Here is an 18,669-nt window from a genome sequence, read left to right as displayed (position 1 = left end):
AGCAGCGGTTGTACGGCTTTCTGTCAATTGGTCAATCAATGGATTCGTAACTTTGCCATCTGAAACGGTTAATTTGTGCAGCTTATCATAGCCATAGTGCTCCACAGGACTAAACACTCAGCATGGGCACGTTGGCGTCGAATTAGTTGATTTTTACGGGTAATGGGTAACGGCAGCTGGTAGCACAGTAACTACATGAACTTCCAATATAGTTATTACTAATAATTGCCATAACAATGATCTGTACTCGAGGTAGGCCTGAATTACGCACCTTTGATGCCGTGTTCTTTTGTTTCAATATGCATGTTAGCTTCAGACGTGCGTGCTAGGTGTCGGCGAGTACTCTTGAAGTCGATTTCCTTGTTTCTTCTACGGTTCACAAAGTTCACAGTTAAAACTTGATTTAACTATCACGCCTCAGCGTTCGGCACAATGATCGTCGACGTTTTTATATACTTTTGTTACCTGCGCTTCGCACTATCTCCATTTTCCGTTATATTTTCAAGTTTGATCTTAATTATGAATGACCAACATATGCTGATAGCGAAAAAAAGCTATTGGCATTTAGTGGCCTAACAGAAATTCTGTCAACATGGCCCGTTCGGCCGAGTCTTCTGTGGCTTGGATAAAATCTTAACTTGAAGATAATATCGCAATTTTCTCCTGTGGATTCATTTTCATACGGCGTCGTGATCCGGCGTCAACAACCTGTTGCTTGAGCCACACGCTAACCCATAGAACTGGGTGAAGCTCAAAGAAAAACTGAAGTGGCTTGCAGCTTCATTGCTGTCTTTACTGCCGTCTGAATGATACCCTTTTTGCACCTAGCAGTTATATACGGGGCCAATTTAAGGGTTTGCAGCAGCGGCAGCAGCAGAAACGACAGTGGGCAACTGGACTCTGACACGGTGTATCTTCTTTGCGACTGATGCCTTTGCTGCTCGTGGGAAAGGACGTGTGAGCTATGTCCGCCTCAAGTTTAAACTCGAGACGGCGAGATCCTTCGCGCACCATAAACCGCTACTGCCACCGGCCGCGTCTGCTTGGTGTCAGATTTACCTAGGCGTATCCGTCCGTTCCTTCGTTTGTTTGCCTGTTCACACTTTCTCTGCGCCGATTGGCATCGGGCGTCGCGTGTTCCCGCCAGCTACCGATCGCTATCTTGTCATCAGGATGGCGGTTGTTCCTTGCTTTGTAAGAGTCCGTCGTGCCAATCGAACAGATTATGATAATCGCAATGGCGGTATATGCGCGGTGCTTGCCGAAGACGGTGAGGAGGCAATTCATCGGCGACGGCAAAATGCTGCGGCGTATCGCACCACAGACGGCCACTCACCTGCAGAGGGTTCGTGGAAGGTCTGCCAGGGAAAGTCGGGTTGGAACGAACTCATATTGTTCGAACTGCTCGTTGCGCTGTGCCAGCTACGCATTGAGACTACTTGATAATTATCGATTGTTGCTGATTTCTGAATGATAACCAATAGTCAACAGTAGAATTGAGTTCTGACATACGGAATTTGCCGAACGATTCACCCTAGACCGCTCAGCTAGTTGGAGCAGGCAGGGAGACATCGGAGTGCTTGGTCAGCGGTATGGCTAAAGTTACATCCAAACAGAACTTATGATATTTAGCATCGGTCCGACAAGCGTCATCTAGATACGCCATTACCGCAGATGGAATTTTCGACTGCGAGTGAACATGTGATAGTTACTTACAAAGAAAAAAACGCGGGTAACGAACAAGCCCGATGCATTTTAGTCTCTGTATTCATTATGTTGTGACTGCAAAGCCCGGTTTGTGAATGAACGCAGATAAACGAACGTCTTTCGCATAATTACGAAACGCTATTGGCACTAAAAGCGCGCCCACAGGATGATCCTCGGAGGCATTTTCTGGCTTGAAATCTATTCTTTATTCAACAAATGCGTTCGATCTTGTACGTAGATAAGTCCAAACACGCATTTTGACCCTGTCTAACGCGCCTTTTTCCACTAAGTCCCTATTAACAGTTTACATTTGCTACCTCCTACAAAGACCGTAGCATAGCAGAGGTTTCCACTGTGACGGGCAATCAAACAATCACCGGATACGTATTACGATCCTGTTTTTCGGAATCTTTTTAAAGAAAATTCCACAATTTGTACGAGCCAAGAACTCGAAGTCAAAATGTCACTATACAACAATATTGATATGGTGACAGAATAGTGTTTTCTGTAGCCATACAAGGCATCCGTATTGCATAAAAAAGACTCTCTCTGCAGTAATTAAAGTCTACAGAGAGCGAATGTTCATTAACTATTAAGATAGTACTGTGCATATATTTGCGTATATGTATATATACATATACATATATATATATACACACCATCAAAGAGGACGCAATCTACCTCGTTAGAAGCAAGTATACTATACCCAACCTTGGTGGCCTTGGTTTTGTGTGTGGACGTTGTCATCGTTATAACTGTTTGATATCGGCCAGTTACACGGAACTTCAAGTTGCTGAAAAATAAAGAGAAAAACATAAGTAAGAAAGCGAAGTAGGTAGAAGAATTCGTTGTTAATATGTATTGTGTTTAGATGTTTAGAGTGTTGCGCTAGAGTAATAATCAGATGATCAAGTAGAAGGTCCAATCAATAGTCAGTCCAGATAGGCAGATTCGTGCCGCCAAACGCAATTGAGACCAGCCGACGCATGTCGCTTATCGCTTGGATAGTGGAAGGAGTTGTTGTTATCCAACAGAATGGTATGATACATAGAAAAAAAAGATAATATATTGAAAAATGTTAAAGAAGACCTGGTAGGTAGGCCATACGTGTGAGGGCCACGATAAACAGTAGCATAGTAGACAAGGTACACAAAAGTGGTGGGAGTAAAAAAAAACCTACTTGCCTACGAATCATGTTGCGGAGTGGACGCGATTAATAAGTGAGCAGCGATTTCCTACTGCAATCTAGATAATTGAGATGTATGTGTTTTATTAAAAGGCAAATAGCATAACGGGCAGAAACTACAAAGGGAACGAAGAGCTGAACTATAAAACTATGTTTACTATTCTGGACCATATCAGGACCGGCATAAACTGGTGAAGGTAGGAGGATCCACTAGGCAAAACGAGGATGCTAATCGATTCAACTGTTCGTCTATATACTATCGTTCGCTTTGCAACGCTGATCATCGTCGACAAGGGAAGCTCTATCGTAACCCAGTTCGACCGTGAAATTAGCCCTAATTACGCAATGCTGGACGCGTACGTCAGGCAACAATTAACAATATACTCTAGCGCTTGCGTTAACTGAGAACGCGTCGTTGCATAGGTGTTCTTTTTTCAGGATCCAGCTTTTACTTTTCCATTTGATGAAATAGGAATTATTTGATCTGCGTAAAATTTTTCCCAGTAATTATTCATACATTGAGCTTTATAGAGATAAGCTGTCGCATTTCCATGCAAACGTATCATACAGTCGGCCGTTATAGTAAGGATAATTCACTAAAGCACGCTGCTAATTGAGAACTTCTACTGTGATCTCGTTTGTTAACTATACAATAGTTTTTGGTACCTTGTATTAGGCCAAAATAGCATAAATCTTCTGCGGCAGTTGCGATAAAAAATTACGCAGATACACGGCCTATTGTGAGCCCAGCTCTAAATCATAATTTGATTCCCGCGATCAATGTTTATTAGAACTAAATAATGCGGTATTGATTTTTACACTCTAAATTATTACATTAAAATATTACACTCTAAATTAAAACATCGCTTGATGCGGGCGACATTTTTTGTAGGACCACAGTTTTTAGTACGGCCACTGGCCTTCTTAGAAGCTCCGCAGTTTCAGTATAGTTCAGATTAGGCGAAAACCTTATTTATTGCTACGCGTTTCAATTGGGTACTTCTCGTCAACCCTACGGAATTGCCGTTCGGACATATGGAATCGATTGACGAGTCATATCTTCAGCATGAAGGCGGCATGACTAGTTCACTACTTTCTAAACGATAAAGTACTGATTCTCAATTGTTAATAATAAAATAGGTCTCTGGAGCTTAATCGTGATGCACGACACTTTGTCTTAAAGCTCCTCCAGATATACCTTCTACGGCTAATAGCCCGTCTTGTTAACTACAACCCCACTAACTTAGCAGAGAAATAGCCGTTATTTCATGTAACAAAGTCGCACATAAGTCGACGCGCGAGTATATAAATACAGGAGGCGATGAGAGTATTTGGCGTGTCGGAAAAGATGAAATGTTCCACTATAGACGCCACAGCACGGGTCTGTGATTACGCTACGATACCCAGCCATTATTTTGCGTCTTCCTTTCTTTTCTTTCCCAGTGTGGAAACTTCGGTCTCTTCCACCATCACATCTGACACAGAACATAGTTTTTTAGCATATGTACCTTTCAGATTCCTTCAGCTTATATAAGTAATGAGAGGACGTGACAATATTCTACCGCTAAGCACCAAGCGGATTATTACAGTGTAGTAGCAATGGCTGTTGCAAGTCAGGAAATTAGTAGCTAATAGGTAACAAGTTATAACAGCGTTAACGGTTGTTCCTGTCTTCGGGTGGTGACAAGAGAAATTTGCAGGAACGTTCGGTCCAGCTAGCTCGTTGTGTCAAACGGCTCAGATGTTGATCGATGGCCACACGATCGGTAGCTTCCTGGGGGAAAATTTTCGGGGATACGACAATCGCCAGAACAGAGCCAGCCGGCTAAGGAGTCCGTAACGTAAAAGACAATCTTTGTTTTTCCTTACTATGTTTCATGGAGACGGGTAAAAAGCACGATCTGGTGTGAGAATCCGTATTAATTATCAGTTGTGGAAATTAAGCAATCAATTGTGGCTGTATGTTGAGGCAAAGATAGTAGGAACGATTGCATTAATCGCTTGTAATCTTCTAATCTCACATCGCAATCATGGTGTCGCAATGTCAAAAGCCGATCAGCAAGAGTAATTGATCTTCGTCTTGCGTACCGCTAGGTGACGTTCCTGCGCAGTTGTTGTGAATTAAATGAACTTCCGCAAAATTGATACGCGTTCATCCAAAAAAATCACGTAGAGTATGATCGATGTTTTATGCGGATACCTAGGACATTTTAGGCCGTCTCAGGTCCAACGTAGTAAAAAAAATAGTGAATGTGCGAATGCTTTATAACCTAGTATATGTGTGGCTAGAGTGAACGCCATCTTTCGACGAATGGACATATTTCTCTTTGTTCGCACCTTATCACCACGCAAAAGGAAACGTTCATAAAAGACGTCTCAGCTTTTGAATAACCAAATAAAGGGAATTTAGTTCATAAAATAACAAGAACTTATTTAGCCCATTTTTGTTCCAAAGAGGTTTCTTGAATGGAAACAAGGCATGCATATGGCTGTACACTATGGGATCTAGTTAGCAGTCGAGGATTATCGACTACCCATTGAGGATTTCTAACAAAAGGTTGCATTTGCGTAATGTTATGATTTTTCCTATATCTAGCCCGTTTGCCGTTGGAGTTTCGCCTACTCGATGTTTTAATTTTCCGTTTTGTTTTATTATAACAAGCATTCGTTTGCTACTCTATATTATCTAACAGCCATTTGTTTTTAGCCAGATTATTGTAGCTTTCATCGTATTTGAACAGTAACCAGAGTTTAAATAATTAAAATACAAAATTTTAAATGACGTTTTACTTACATCCGTGTACGTTTCCAAAACGATGCACGGTCTCGTTTCTGAGCAGAGGATCTACGTTGAAGTTATTATTTTTTTCGATTCGATTCTGACCTAACCCACATTGTTCTATTTACCACTTTCATATAATGTTCTGCTTGGGACAAACTGAATTATATGGGAAAAAATCACAGTTCCTCTTAAGACGTAAGAACATACGTATTTAAAAAGTCTTGTTTCTATCATAACTGACCAGTTCTTTCTTTGCCAGAAGCTTTGAACCATAAACGAGGTGAACTTTAGGGAAACACTAGACATCCAATAATAGTGGTATCACAAATAGTCTTCGGAGACGAGTTAAAGGGGTGGGCTAGCTCTATACAACGTTTTAACGCTTTTCTTTCTCTTCTTTAACGTTTCTCCCTATCTCTCCTAACGTTTAAGCGGTAGTTTATGTTCCACTTTCCATTATACTTTGCTAGAGTTGAGGCCAAACTGTTACGAAAAACACATTTTTACCAACTTGAAAAACATAAATATTATACACATTGTGTTTGGAGTAAACTAAGACATAATCATTCCTGTGTTGCATCTACACTGAGAAAAACTATGTTTCCTTTCGCAGACAAAAAATACTCCAGTCAATGGAATTATTGTTTGCTTGATTTTTTCGTATGCCTAGGCCATAGGTGAATTGATACTGGTACGTGTAGCACACTTAAATCTCGCTCAAACCTGCCAACTGTAAAATAACCTAGTGCATTCCAATTGTATCCAATCCGACAGTAGTAGGGTAAAAAACTCTGGAAAACAAGAGATTCAAAGAAGGAAACAACCAAAATCCGTTCTTGTTAGGTTTATGAGCCTACATATGCACAAAACGAGGCAAAGAAGAACAGACAGCCGAAATAAGAGTATTGATTGGGCCTTATCTGGAGGTTGGTAGGAGAATAGGTGGTTTACACTCACATGCCAGACACGAATCTCCTGCCTCTGCCATAATGAGCCTGTGATTTCGTTCTAAAAGAAGCTGGCGTCCCTCTAAAACCAACGACAGCAGATTAGTACATGTATGTGCACCTGTATAGGATGGGCGCATTTATGAGACATTTGGATTAAAAAAACAACTCAGTTATCATCTAAAGCGTTAAGAGCAATGTAACGGAAGTACTGTTATTATGTATAGCTTATTGATCTGGTACTTTAAAGAGATACAACATCGTCTGTTTTGCTGCGTCAGAAGCTGCCAAAGAATGACGAATATCGCTATTCGTTCAAAATCAAACTACGATTAAGTTTTTATCTATAGGTTAGCTAACTTAGCTTTCTTAACCTTAATACTTAAGACTTAATCACAAACTTAACGCAACGTATTTGCTTTACGAAATACATATCAAAGGTGAATATAGAGCTGTTCGACTTTACCATGTGACAGCGGAAATGATCTATTTCGTACTTATCTTTGTCTTTGAGATGACTATACGGTATCGCGTAAGCACGATTGTAGGTGATAGCCGCATCCTGATGATGGAAAAAAAATTATGGATCGATGAAAAAGGCAAAGTTTTGATATCTTAAATCGTGTGGAAGTTCTCAACAGTAATCAGCCCTATCGCTGGGCGCGTAGAACCTGATGATTTGTACTTCGTCTTATACACCAATGTGAGCTTTGTCTGAAGTGCTATTGAACATTGTGCAGTTGCAGCTGGAAACGTTAGGAATTATTACAGAGTACCGGACCCGCCATATTTGAAAATAGGACTGTACTATCTCCGTGTAACATGGACCTGTGACGCTCAGCGAATAACTGACCGAAACAACTGATGACCCAAAAACTGGCCGCTTTTATAATTGCTGCATAACGTCAATGCAGTAAAATTGCTTTGAGTTAATGTTTTAAGCTAACAGGCCGTACATAGGCAGCGCCACGGTGCGGCTCGTTCATACTGGAGATTGAACACTGACCCTTGTTTCATGTGGTTGAATTATGCCTAGGTTACGGTTTTAATGAAAACTGATCAAGTTCACTTTTTGTGAGTATCGAGAATCTTCTCTGCTTTGTAGGTAGCGATTAGGAAACGAGATTCATTTGTCGTATTCACGATGGCTCCACGGCAAAGAACTAGTTACAACTTTTTAAACAATTATCGCGCGAATTTCAAACCGTCGTCCGGACGAGTTCTGATTTCATCTGTAACAAGTTGTAAATTGTGTAGCGTTTGATGATGCCGCGCATGTTCTGTTTTGTAGCTTTTGCCAAATGCATACTGTTGGCCACATTGGCATTATTTCTCACGAAGTACTCGTATAGCCTACAATTGAAAATCTGCAAAGTTACATCGCTTGTTTGTTTGTTTTTTTTCTTTTTTTTTTTTTGTTATCTACGCGAATTTGGAGCTTGGGTCGGGCGCAGGCCCTACGAAACTACTAAATCGTCCCATTGAAAGTTTGCTAGCATTTATTAAGCACCATCAACAATGAAGGTAAAACGTCATCCGTTCACGGACTTCACTCACTGAATCGTAAAGTGATGCGCTCGCTATTTACATATCGCCAACTGGGAAAAACATAAACTGCAATTAAGCATCGGATATGTTTTTGCAATGTTCCACTGCTCATAAGGCATATGTATATATATATATATATATATATATATATATAGATATTTTGAAATGGAAGCGTAATAACGATTTTTCTCTATAGAAATAGACGATCATGTACTGGCTGTCAGATGCTTATTAGGTATAAAGCGGTAGTCGTCGTGATAGCGTAGTAGGTAACGTTTTTGCTCCTTAATGGTAGTGATACGTTGTCATCTAGGTTCGAACCCATACGGCATAGACAGGGTTTGTTTCGCGTTAGGAGACAGCCGCCTGTCTGCTGGAATACCTAGCCGCGATATAAAGTTCTTGAAATAATCAACAACTATTCAGGACCATGGTGGTTTGGTGCTAAATATCTATCTGCGTCAGTAAATTTATTTGTTTCTGTTTTATTATAAATATATGATGTTCATTTAAATTCGAATTGGAGGAAATTCACTACCAAAAACGCTGTGAAGCAATTGTGAGCGTATTAGTCGCGAAGACCTTCTATTATGTACGGCCTGTTGGTGTTTTTTGAATTTGTACAACGTTATCGTCGAATGTGAAGGCTAAAAATGTATCGTAATATAATATGTCGCCTAGGGCGGCATCGATCGATCATTATTTCGAATTGTGGCTTCCGTTTTTCGAAATAATCACATCACTATCGAACATGTATTTGTCTATAAAGGGCAAAGCTTTGACTCTTTAACATAGGCCAAGGTCAAGAACGTATAAAACATCAATACGGTAGTTAGAAGCAAGCTATCGTAACGCTAGCTAAATATACGAACAAATTATATTTTGATTTTTGCAACCCATACAAAGTAAATACGCATATCTCATACAAATCGGCGAGTTATCAAAGTTATTAAATAAGTTAATTGCCTACAACGCGATATTTTTTTTTTTTTTCGAACTTCTCCTTTCTCATAGCTAACCACTGTATTTGGATATATATGCCTTATTAATCATATCTATCGTACCGTAGTTTTGTGGAATATAACGTCTCAACAGGACGTTTATTCGTTCCAGAATGGGCACACACAGAGACGTTGTCCTATATTTTTATCATAGGTTTGAAATCGGTTGTTCCATATAGTTCAGTGCTCAGTTGAGATCGCTAACATAAAGATAAAGTAACAATGACATTTATCTATGAAAATTTGCAAGAGCGAAGTGAACGAGAGAAAGCTTTCTAATAACTTATAAAGCAGACAATATATATAAATGTCACCTGACCGCCGAGTCGTACTGTAGAGTCGCTTGTTGTTTACTTAGAAAAGAAGGATGTTTTTTTTTACTGGTCACCTGACGCACGTACCTCGTTCACTTATTGTTCGTAAAACCTAACGCAAACATCGAAGCCACACAGACATCATATTACAAAAAAAAGACGAAGTCTCGCCTTCATGGCATACAAAAAATGCCCACGTCTAGCAGAAAACGAAACAAATATACGTGCGAAACTGATTACTGCAGAGGCACCTCTGCGATTTGCAAAGTGCATTTAGTGATTGCCCCAACGCATCGTGGCTGCGGCTGACGGTGACGTTCACTGTGAAAACTTTCCTACTGACGTCAGAAAGGGCGCGTCGACCGAGAAGATATATCGCGAACATCTTTTAGCAAATCTGGTGATCATCGTCTCCTTGTGATGCGACCAACTGGCGGCCGACATTTCTTCCGCCAGTAAGCTTGTTCTCATTTGCCGCTTCGTTCTGCTGCTACCGCACGAATCGTAAAGGTGTACACCAGAGAGTTTACTCCAGAACATTATCGCTATCCCGCTTTCTGGTGACCTACAGCGGATTTGATGCTTAGCGCCGGCGCACTGCATCCAGTGCCACGAGCAACATCGTTGGTTTCCCCTGCTGCTGGATAGGAGTGCGTGATATGACATTAAGGGAACTGATGCCTGAGCGGGTGGATCTCTCCGCGGAATTTTGCTGCTATCCCGCAGTCACAGTTGACCAATGGCATCATTGTGAGCATCCGAACCGACTTTAGTACGGCAGCAACAGGCTGGTTCTCCTCTCGCCCGGCAGTAACTGAAAGGATGTGAAATGGTACGAGTGTCAGAAAAGGCAGAACCATCGGTTTCTTCTTGAAGACAAAGGACGTTGGCGAGCCAGCACTGGACATCAGTCCGACGCTGTTCAGCCAAAAAAGAAGGTCGGCACAAAGAAGCAGGGGCACCCCAGCAAAAGTGACAAAACATTATACGACAAACGTATTCAAGGACGACGACAAACGTCGAGTTCCATAAATCTAGTTCCGCGCACCGAAAACCGGTTGCTTTGCTTTACCCATCTAATCGCTCCTGAGAGATTGAGCTTAAGCCAGCAGCAGGTCGGCAAGGGGAAGTTTCAGATATCGTTTAACCATTTATGTAGATGCAAGATGGTGTTCATCAATCGGATTAGCAAAATGTCTTGTGCTTTGTTTTGGATATTTATGGCTGCTGCAACACGCGGTTTGGAACGAGCTCAGAAAGGAGCCGGTAGTGAGGCATTTACTGATCTTGAGGGAGCTCTCAGCACAACTGTTCAAGGTAGGAACTGTATTTACGGTTGAACTGTAAGGAAGGAACGCATCTGCCTTAACTAGTAGAAATTCAGCATAATTCAGCTTACTCAAGTAGACAACCCAATTGAAAATCTAAATTGTGATAGTCTGGCAGAACAATCTGAAAGGTATTTTTAATATATAAAATTTCTTCCTCGACTTCATCTTTAACAGGAGTATCCATATTAAAAAAAGTTGCAGCTCCTGAAATGATAACACGTTTGAGTGTTCGTATGTATCAATTAACTCGACACTATGACTTTTTATCCAGTTCATGAAAAATTGATCATATTTATCATTAACGATCATAACGGGAATTGTGTAATTCCCTCAACTTTGTGTCAGTTTCCTTTCAATTTTTAGCTCCATGTTGCTAACAGTCTCCTGGGGAAACTACATCGTTTCAATGTATATCTAATAAAATAAATATATTACTAACCGAAAACGCCTCTTGGATGACGTGGACAATGAATGATGTTTTCATACCGCATGTAAGTTCCAGAAGATAATTTTCATTACTTCCTCAAGGTTCGTTTTGTTTTCTAACAAGGCCCTTTTAAAAAGTTTCGCCTTATCTTCCGCAACAGCAGAAAAGTTATAACATATATAATCAGATACGTTCTTGACAACATTGGGTTGTTAGGTAGTATTATGCCTCAAAAAGCTCTAGTGCCTCAATGAGGAGGTAAGGGTAAAATGGAAATTATGTGAATGGATGCTCTTTATTCTCAACTGCGCTTCGGAGCATCATTCAATGCTATTGAGAACCGTGGCCGTTCGTTCTAATTAAAAATTTATTGAGTTCAAACTTCGTGCGTTAACATGAAGGCACAGCCATACAGTTTCCAAGAAATTACGTCGATTTGAATAAGTGCCGAAAATAGTTAGATGCTAGCGCTGCTGTTACTTTATCTGCGGGGGATAGTATTTGTGTGATATTCGTAACTCACCCTGTTACACTAGACTAGAATGTTCGTACCGAAATGAAAATTTCGTTATATATATATATATATATATATGTTCTATAAATTATGCCAGCTCTCATCTTCACACAACAATATCCGGGTCACACATGTGTGCGCGTGTGTGTGTGTGCGTACGCATCAGTGAACCAAGTTTCTGTATCTGCCGACACAAATAGACCATTGTTTTCTGACCTCATTAAATGATGAAGTTGATTTCGTAATTGTGCTGCTTGATGTTTGATAAAAGCACTATCTTTTTTTTGTAAAATATAATAGTTAAGAGTATATACGACTCTGCAGGCTGGTCTAAAGCCGAGGTAACAAGACGGTTCCTGAAATGGCCGATCTAGAGTTTAAAGAATTATATCATACGTCATGTCACTGGCATTATTCGGTTTGTTATCGGGCCTGGCTTCCGACGATTGGGCTTGTGGGCCGCTAATCGTCTCATTTATATAACCAGGTTATTTACACCTAATGGCTTCACGTCTAGTGGGCCTAGTGGGCGCCTGCTGATCTTAGCGACACATTGTGGTCTAAGTTCGAACCCCGGCATAGACGGACTTCGTTTCATGCTTTCGGGATGCCTAACGGCGACACCGAACGTACAACTCGAAATATAGAGGTTGCCTATACGCAGGATGGAGACAGAACTTATCAGGTTCCTTAGACTCTTGCACTCTAGATGGACGATAGTGAAAGCCAAGCGCAGCGTACAGCATCAGCACATACTCGTCAGACCGGTGGAGTTTTCCAGGCCGCGTCCGTTTGGCTTGCGATCGGCCTCTGGGAATTTTCGATCTCATTTCATCGGACTCAGCTTGTGTGCGTTATAGTAGGACCTAGTAGGCCGCAATCGTTCGGACAGTAGGCCCAGCGAGGCATACCAACCTGCGCTATGGGAAGAAATGGGTTCCTGCGCTGTCAAGAGTCATTGTCAAGTATCATCAAGTGCGGAATCGAATTGTTCAGCTTTAAATTGCTCGCGGTTTTAGCCTTTTCATATCGAGTACACGTAGTCGTTCGCATCAAGTCATTCGGATGACAGCGAACGCGTGTACGCTCGTCCGCAGCCGCACTGCGGGCAGATTCCCACGATGCTGGATGAAAAATGCCTATATCGAAGCTTGTTTTAGATTGTCTGTTTACGTTGAATCGAGGACTTTGGTAAAAACCCCTTGATTACGCCAGAAGTCGAACTGTCCGTAGTTTCCAGGTGAAATACTCTAGAATAGCTATTTACTATGTAGCGGATATAATATCAACCACTAGGTATACATATGCTGCATTCGGCAGTACTATTTTGATTCAACTGAACAGTTAATGACGAAATCTACAAATCAGCTCTGTGTTCGCGCTGCACCCCCAGAGGATAAGCTTCACACTAAATATGTATATACATCTGAGTTAGCTACTTTTCCAACAAAATCCAAATTAGAATTTAACGAAGTGGTTTAACTGATAAATATAAAGCCAATATGGGCGCGTTTAAATGCAGCCGTATTGGCTTTATAGGGCCACAGTTAATCTTCGCACACCATCAGGCACTCGTCACCGTAGCTGTCAAAACCAATTTACTTCAATATCAATATGCCTCTATCTGGATCCTTGCGACGTCTCTGACCCAGCGTCCGCCAATGAAATCAATCGCAGTTGGCATCGGCTAATCGAACGTGCATCGATGTGTTTATGAGTATCGGCCTAATTGTCTTCCTGTGATAGTCGCGTTACAATTATGGCATCATATGAAAACTCGATAATTGCGAGAGGCGTCTCGAGCCAGCCCTCTCGGAAAGGGCCAACATCGTGCTAATAAAGTTCATCGTCAAAGAAAAACTATGGAGGAAAGCATGCTTTGAGAACAATGAAGAAGGGTGCATATCTAGTACTTTATTCCTCAGAAGCCGGTGTATTTATTTTTTACCGCTTTAATTGTCTGGCCTAGAAATACGCGTATGACTTTAGATTGCTGTTAATGTACCCTGTATGCATAAAGTTATTGTACTGGGAGGCGCATACGATGTCTGGCGAAACTGGCTCTATGAAGTACCTCTATCATAGCTTATGACCATATGCGTACGCCAGCGGTATCTAGAAATATTTTTCTCCTGCAATTCGACTCGTTGCAAACCAGAGATGGCCGGCAGATTTTCATACATTTGAGACTAAGCAAAACGCTTATAGTTGATCAGTCAACGTAGATTCCTGTATCAAGTTAGAAATTATGATTTGAAAATTAAAATCTAGTTAATTAATTCGATCAGAAATTTGGTATTATCTGTAAGTGTCGTTTTAGATATGTTCAGAGCAAGAAATTTGCAGATTAATGGTGCCCGTACTGCATAAAGTTACAGTCGTCGACCCCATATCACAGATACCTTGTTATTTTGATACATCAATGATATCAGAAAACTAAGTCTTGGAATTGCCTGATGCATTGCCTCCTTTACCACCGGTGGCTAAATGGTCATTCAAACATTTCAGGACGATGGAAGTTCCCTACGGAAAATGAAGGGGAATGCTTGAGTCCCATACAAGAAGTAGGAATCTGCATAATGGTGCGAAGATGCCCCGGTCTGTTAACAATTCGCGATATCAACCAACTTCGCCGCTTCATCTGTGGATTCGAGGTCCGAAGTATGTCACGCAGTATCATGTGGACAAAATAATATTCTAGAGTTACGGTTGCTTCTTACGAAGAAAAACTAGATCTATTGTTTGATTGACTCATTAACACATATCAAAATGCACTTACCTGCTAACGGCCAAACAATAACATGCGTTCTCTCCTATTGTGAGAGACGCAAACTTAAGAATCTTAATTCGTTCCCACAGGGCAAGACACCACTGTTATGCTGTCCCTACAGTTACCAGAATTCTACGCCAAGCCCAGATCCCGTAGCAACTGCAGCTAAACCGCAATTTGCCAACCAGAAGCCGGACAAAGGTTCACCTCCTGATCAGCAGGAAACAGTAATCTATCCGGGCACCCTACCTAATGACAAGTATCCGAACCGACTGCCGCAACAACCGCGACCGGCTCCCGTTTTTCCTCAGTTTGGTATAGCATCTGTACGACCTGAGCAACCGGCACGACCCGAAGGACAACATCCGCCGAAAGAACGCCAGCCATCTCAGTCTAGACCGCGTCCAAAACCACCATCGCTTCCTCTACCTGCTTCGTCAGTTGACCCTAGTATGGGTAGCATACGTCCGTTCCCTCCTGGCAGACCTGCTAAACCTAACTTCTTGCCACAGACCTGTGGTTTTTCAAACGTTAGTCTTAGTCGTATTGTCGGCGGAAGCGATGCTCAACCTGGAGCATGGCCTTGGATGGTGCGTGGACTTATACAGTACACCGTAGCATTGGCTTTCTGGTGAATATGAATTTTTAAATAGGGATGATGAAATTAGCCATAGTAAGCTATCTTCGCATCAAAATGAAAATGTTATAACTAAGGGCTTTGTCAGAACTATAGCTGAAAGATTCAATTCGATTTCGCACGAAGCTTTACATTGGACCATGACCGCAAGTAAAAAGTTCTCTTATTTTTACATACTTCTCGTTGCTTAGGCAGCAATCTACGTGCGGTACAATGGATTGTCGACGCATACATGTGGAGGAGCTCTGGTCTCCAGCAAACATATTATAACGGCTGCCCATTGCGTCGGAATAGGAACCCGTCAGCAAACGTAAGTTGCCGTGCCCACAAACTTACTTAAACTTTTTATTTGACGTTATACACTGTAGCCACTTTCAAGCATGACCATTTTTAGGAGTGGTATTTACAAAACAATCTAGTAAGAAGAGCTTTATTCAAATAATTAATATTTATCATGGTAAGGAGGTTCATGCGACTTGCAAAAGGTTTCTAATTCCTCTGATGCATAAGATGACATTAGACAATATTCTCGTACGGTTCAAAAAGCAAATGGAGATTTATAGCAGAAGCTTACCTAAACAAAAAAAAATATATGGCATCCCGAAGATCGCCAAGTAGATCGAAGAAGAATAAAGACGAATTGATTTAGCAGTCAGATGTGCTAACATAGTTGACTTCATCAATATCATCTATCTCGCAGCACCAGTATACTTTCAGTACTATGACGTTAAATAGATGATTTTAAACGTTTCTTTCCACTCTATTGTCACAGATTACCACCAAGTATTTTCGTTGTTCGTTTGGGGGATCATAACCTCCAGACGACAAACGATCTACCGCTAGGTTCTACATTTGAAGTCGCAGCAGCAGGGATACGGCGTCATTCCGCCTTCGACCCCCGAACCTATCTCAACGACATTGCTCTGCTACTCTTAACAGCTGAAGTACCGTTCACGCGCTATATACAACCTGTCTGCTTACCTTACGAAGCGGTGCCCGAAAACATAGCTGGACACTACGGATTCGTAACAGGATGGGGTTACACGAAATTTGGTAAGGCGTTGTAACAGCCGGACAAAGGGAACTCCGCTTTATTAACAAGCAAGTTATTGGCAAACCCTGGCTACCATTGATTGGCAATGATTTAGCTTAACAGCTTGCGTAGTCGTCCTGTCAGCATATTGGGCGTACTTTTTATGAAATAGACATTCAATGACAGGTAGTTATTGAATTTCGACGGTCGAGCTGTGGAAAGTATGAAGCAGAAAAAAAACCTTATTATTTATACGTACATTTACAAGCATTTCTGACTACAAATAAAAATGACAAGCTTTTGAATTCTAACAAATGAGTTCGTTTACGAAATACGTAGCTTGTGTGTTGGTAGGTAAACGTAACTACTGTATGCTGTGGCGCTAGGCGTTAGAGATTGTAATTTACCAGGGGAACACATCCAATTATTATTCAATAATATATTTGAACGGTGTTTAAATGTTCCAGCCAGTTGTGTTCCATTATCTAACGTTATACCGTTCATATACGCTAAATCCTGTCATTGTTAATTGATGGCTAAGCCCATCTGATTCTCATGGTACTGTTCGCCACAGGAAGAGGGTCTGGAAGTGATGTTCTTCAGCAGGCCCAGGTGAAGATCTGGAGCCAGAAGGAGTGTGCTGCGGCCTTTCAGAAGGAGGTAACAATATCCGAAGAATATATTTGCGCTGGAGATGGATTAGGCCTACAGGATTCTTGCCAGGTATGAGTATTTCTGGGAATCAATAATAAGGTCGCAATGGTTTGATCTTTGCCTGTTGACCTATTATATGAACGTTTCGAAAACGCTTTTCAATTTCATGCAGCCTAAAATGATAGTCATGCCGTACAATTCGAAATTTACTTAATGAGAAGGTTGTGACACATTAAATTTGATATAAAGCAGCAACGACCACGAATATGAGCGAGACAGAGAACGAAAAAGAAGATAGTTATCGTATCGAAAAGTATAATTATGTCTATAAAAGAAATATTACGATATTAAGCGATAAGGTCTGGTTTATTTCGTATGACCTTAAGCTACTAACAAACGTATCTTCATTCCTTGCTATTGTTATTAAAGCAATGTTACAGTATGCCCGTAATCACATACTATGGTAAGCTTTTTTTCTTCAAATACCTAGTTACTTAGAAAGGTCATCTCAGATTTTTAATGTGCTGCTCCTTGACATGCCTTCTCTACCATAACCGTGCGGCATCCTAGGTGCTGACAGCTTATGTTTTTCCTGATTTTGGCTTTCTGCTATTATTCGCTTATTTGTTACTACAGTTTTTTTAACAGAGGCCCTGTTTATTTTTCATAAATGCTAAGTGTCGATTATTAGTAAACTTGAATGTATCTATATTGTTTCTAATTTGTTATTTAAAAAAAAAAACATTTTTTTTCACGAAAGCTGCCGGCTATTTTCTCGTGTCTTGGAACCTAGACCTACCTCCCTCATATCCCCTCTGATATTTTTTCGTTAGGGAGATTCCGGTGGTCCGTTGGTATTTTTCGATGACGACCGATTCTACCTGATAGGGATCGTTTCATTTGGTAAACGATGTGCAACACCGGGATATCCAGGAGCTTACACACGGATCACTAAATACCTCGACTGGCTTAATCTTAACTTTTGAAGCCGACTGTTCGGCCACAACCCGATTACTCGTCTTAACAAATGCTCAAGATGTCTACCACCATACCACTGTCAAGCCAGAGCTGGTTATAAACAAGTTATTGTAGGAAAGCGTATTTATTTATCGTACCTACTATAGTATATAGGTAAGCCTCAGGAACATTGTAAATAGAAAATCGAGCCTGATGGAAGTGAAGGTTTGTTATGCTCGTCGACCGAGGCAGAGCCTAACTTGAAAAAAATACATTTACTTCATTGTTTTTTGTCGATGTCTTAACTAACTGAATTCGTTTTTGTTTATGCTGCAATGTGACCGCCCTGTCTCATTAAAACGCTCATTGTTCGGTGTGCTGTCTTGAAAATAGCGATGAGAACTATCAGACAATGCTAGCATATGGAATCAATCATAACGTTCAGTCATTACTCTGTAGCATTAATTATCGCTTTCATGTTTGTAAATATAATGTATCTGTAGATATAAACGTAATAAAAATGCATTGTTAAATGCTAACATTATCGTCTATGTCGTTCTTGAGAAAGTATACATTTAGATAAGTTTATTTACCATTGCCTTCTTCTTGAACCTTACGTCTTGTCCCATGCCTAGATAAGGCACCATTGTCTGTCCAAATTACCTTTACCGAAACAATAATGGTCATAATAATCACAGGATAATAATATTACTCCATATGATGTTATGATACACTAATTTTGCTTTCAATCACCCCTATCAAAAATCTCGTCGTCCCATCAATGTAAGCTACAATGTGAATGTAGCCCCTTTTCCGGGTCGGATCATTCATTCTGTCTTACCGTATTGTTATTACAATGCC

The 18,669-nt window shown here is 40.9% G+C and overlaps 2 protein-coding genes across 4 annotated transcripts in view; one reads left to right on the top strand and one right to left on the bottom strand.

The window, feature by feature from the left end:
• LOC111243452 (sodium-independent sulfate anion transporter-like) overlaps nt 1-10,393 on the bottom strand; it is a 52,289-nt gene extending 41,896 nt beyond the window's left edge. Inside the window, exons 1-3 of the mRNA XM_022789043.2 lie at nt 10,250-10,393; nt 5,688-5,738; nt 2,419-2,500 (exon numbers count right to left, since the gene is read on the bottom strand). Coding sequence (XP_022644778.2) covers nt 2,419-2,500; nt 5,688-5,738; nt 10,250-10,393 — 277 coding nt within the window. The remainder of the gene's footprint in view (nt 1-2,418; nt 2,501-5,687; nt 5,739-10,249) is intronic.
• On the top strand, nt 9,482-18,352 carry LOC111243453 (proclotting enzyme-like). Of its 3 annotated transcripts, XM_086977178.1 has the most exons (8): nt 9,482-10,802; nt 14,266-14,411; nt 14,617-15,117; nt 15,356-15,474; nt 15,937-16,217; nt 16,739-16,920; nt 17,281-17,314; nt 17,685-18,352. In XM_086977178.1, the coding sequence occupies exons 1-8, from the start codon at nt 10,652-10,654 to the stop codon at nt 17,717-17,719; spliced, it is 1,449 nt and encodes a 482-aa protein (XP_086833304.1). In that variant the 5' UTR covers nt 9,482-10,651; the 3' UTR covers nt 17,720-18,352. The 3 variants fall into 3 exon arrangements, with proteins under 3 accessions (XP_086833304.1, XP_086833303.1, XP_022644779.1); XM_086977177.1 differs by lacking the exon at nt 17,281-17,314 and having other exon boundaries at nt 9,486-10,802; XM_022789044.2 differs by lacking the exon at nt 17,281-17,314 and having other exon boundaries at nt 9,489-10,802; nt 16,772-16,920.
• Nucleotides 18,353-18,669: the final 317 nt, after the last annotated feature.

This window comes from Varroa destructor, unplaced genomic scaffold (genome assembly GCF_002443255.2).
Source record: "Varroa destructor unplaced genomic scaffold, Vdes_3.0 BEIS01000001.1, whole genome shotgun sequence".
Lineage (NCBI taxonomy): Eukaryota > Metazoa > Arthropoda > Arachnida > Mesostigmata > Varroidae > Varroa > Varroa destructor.
This window is presented reverse-complemented; position numbering and strand designations above follow the sequence as displayed.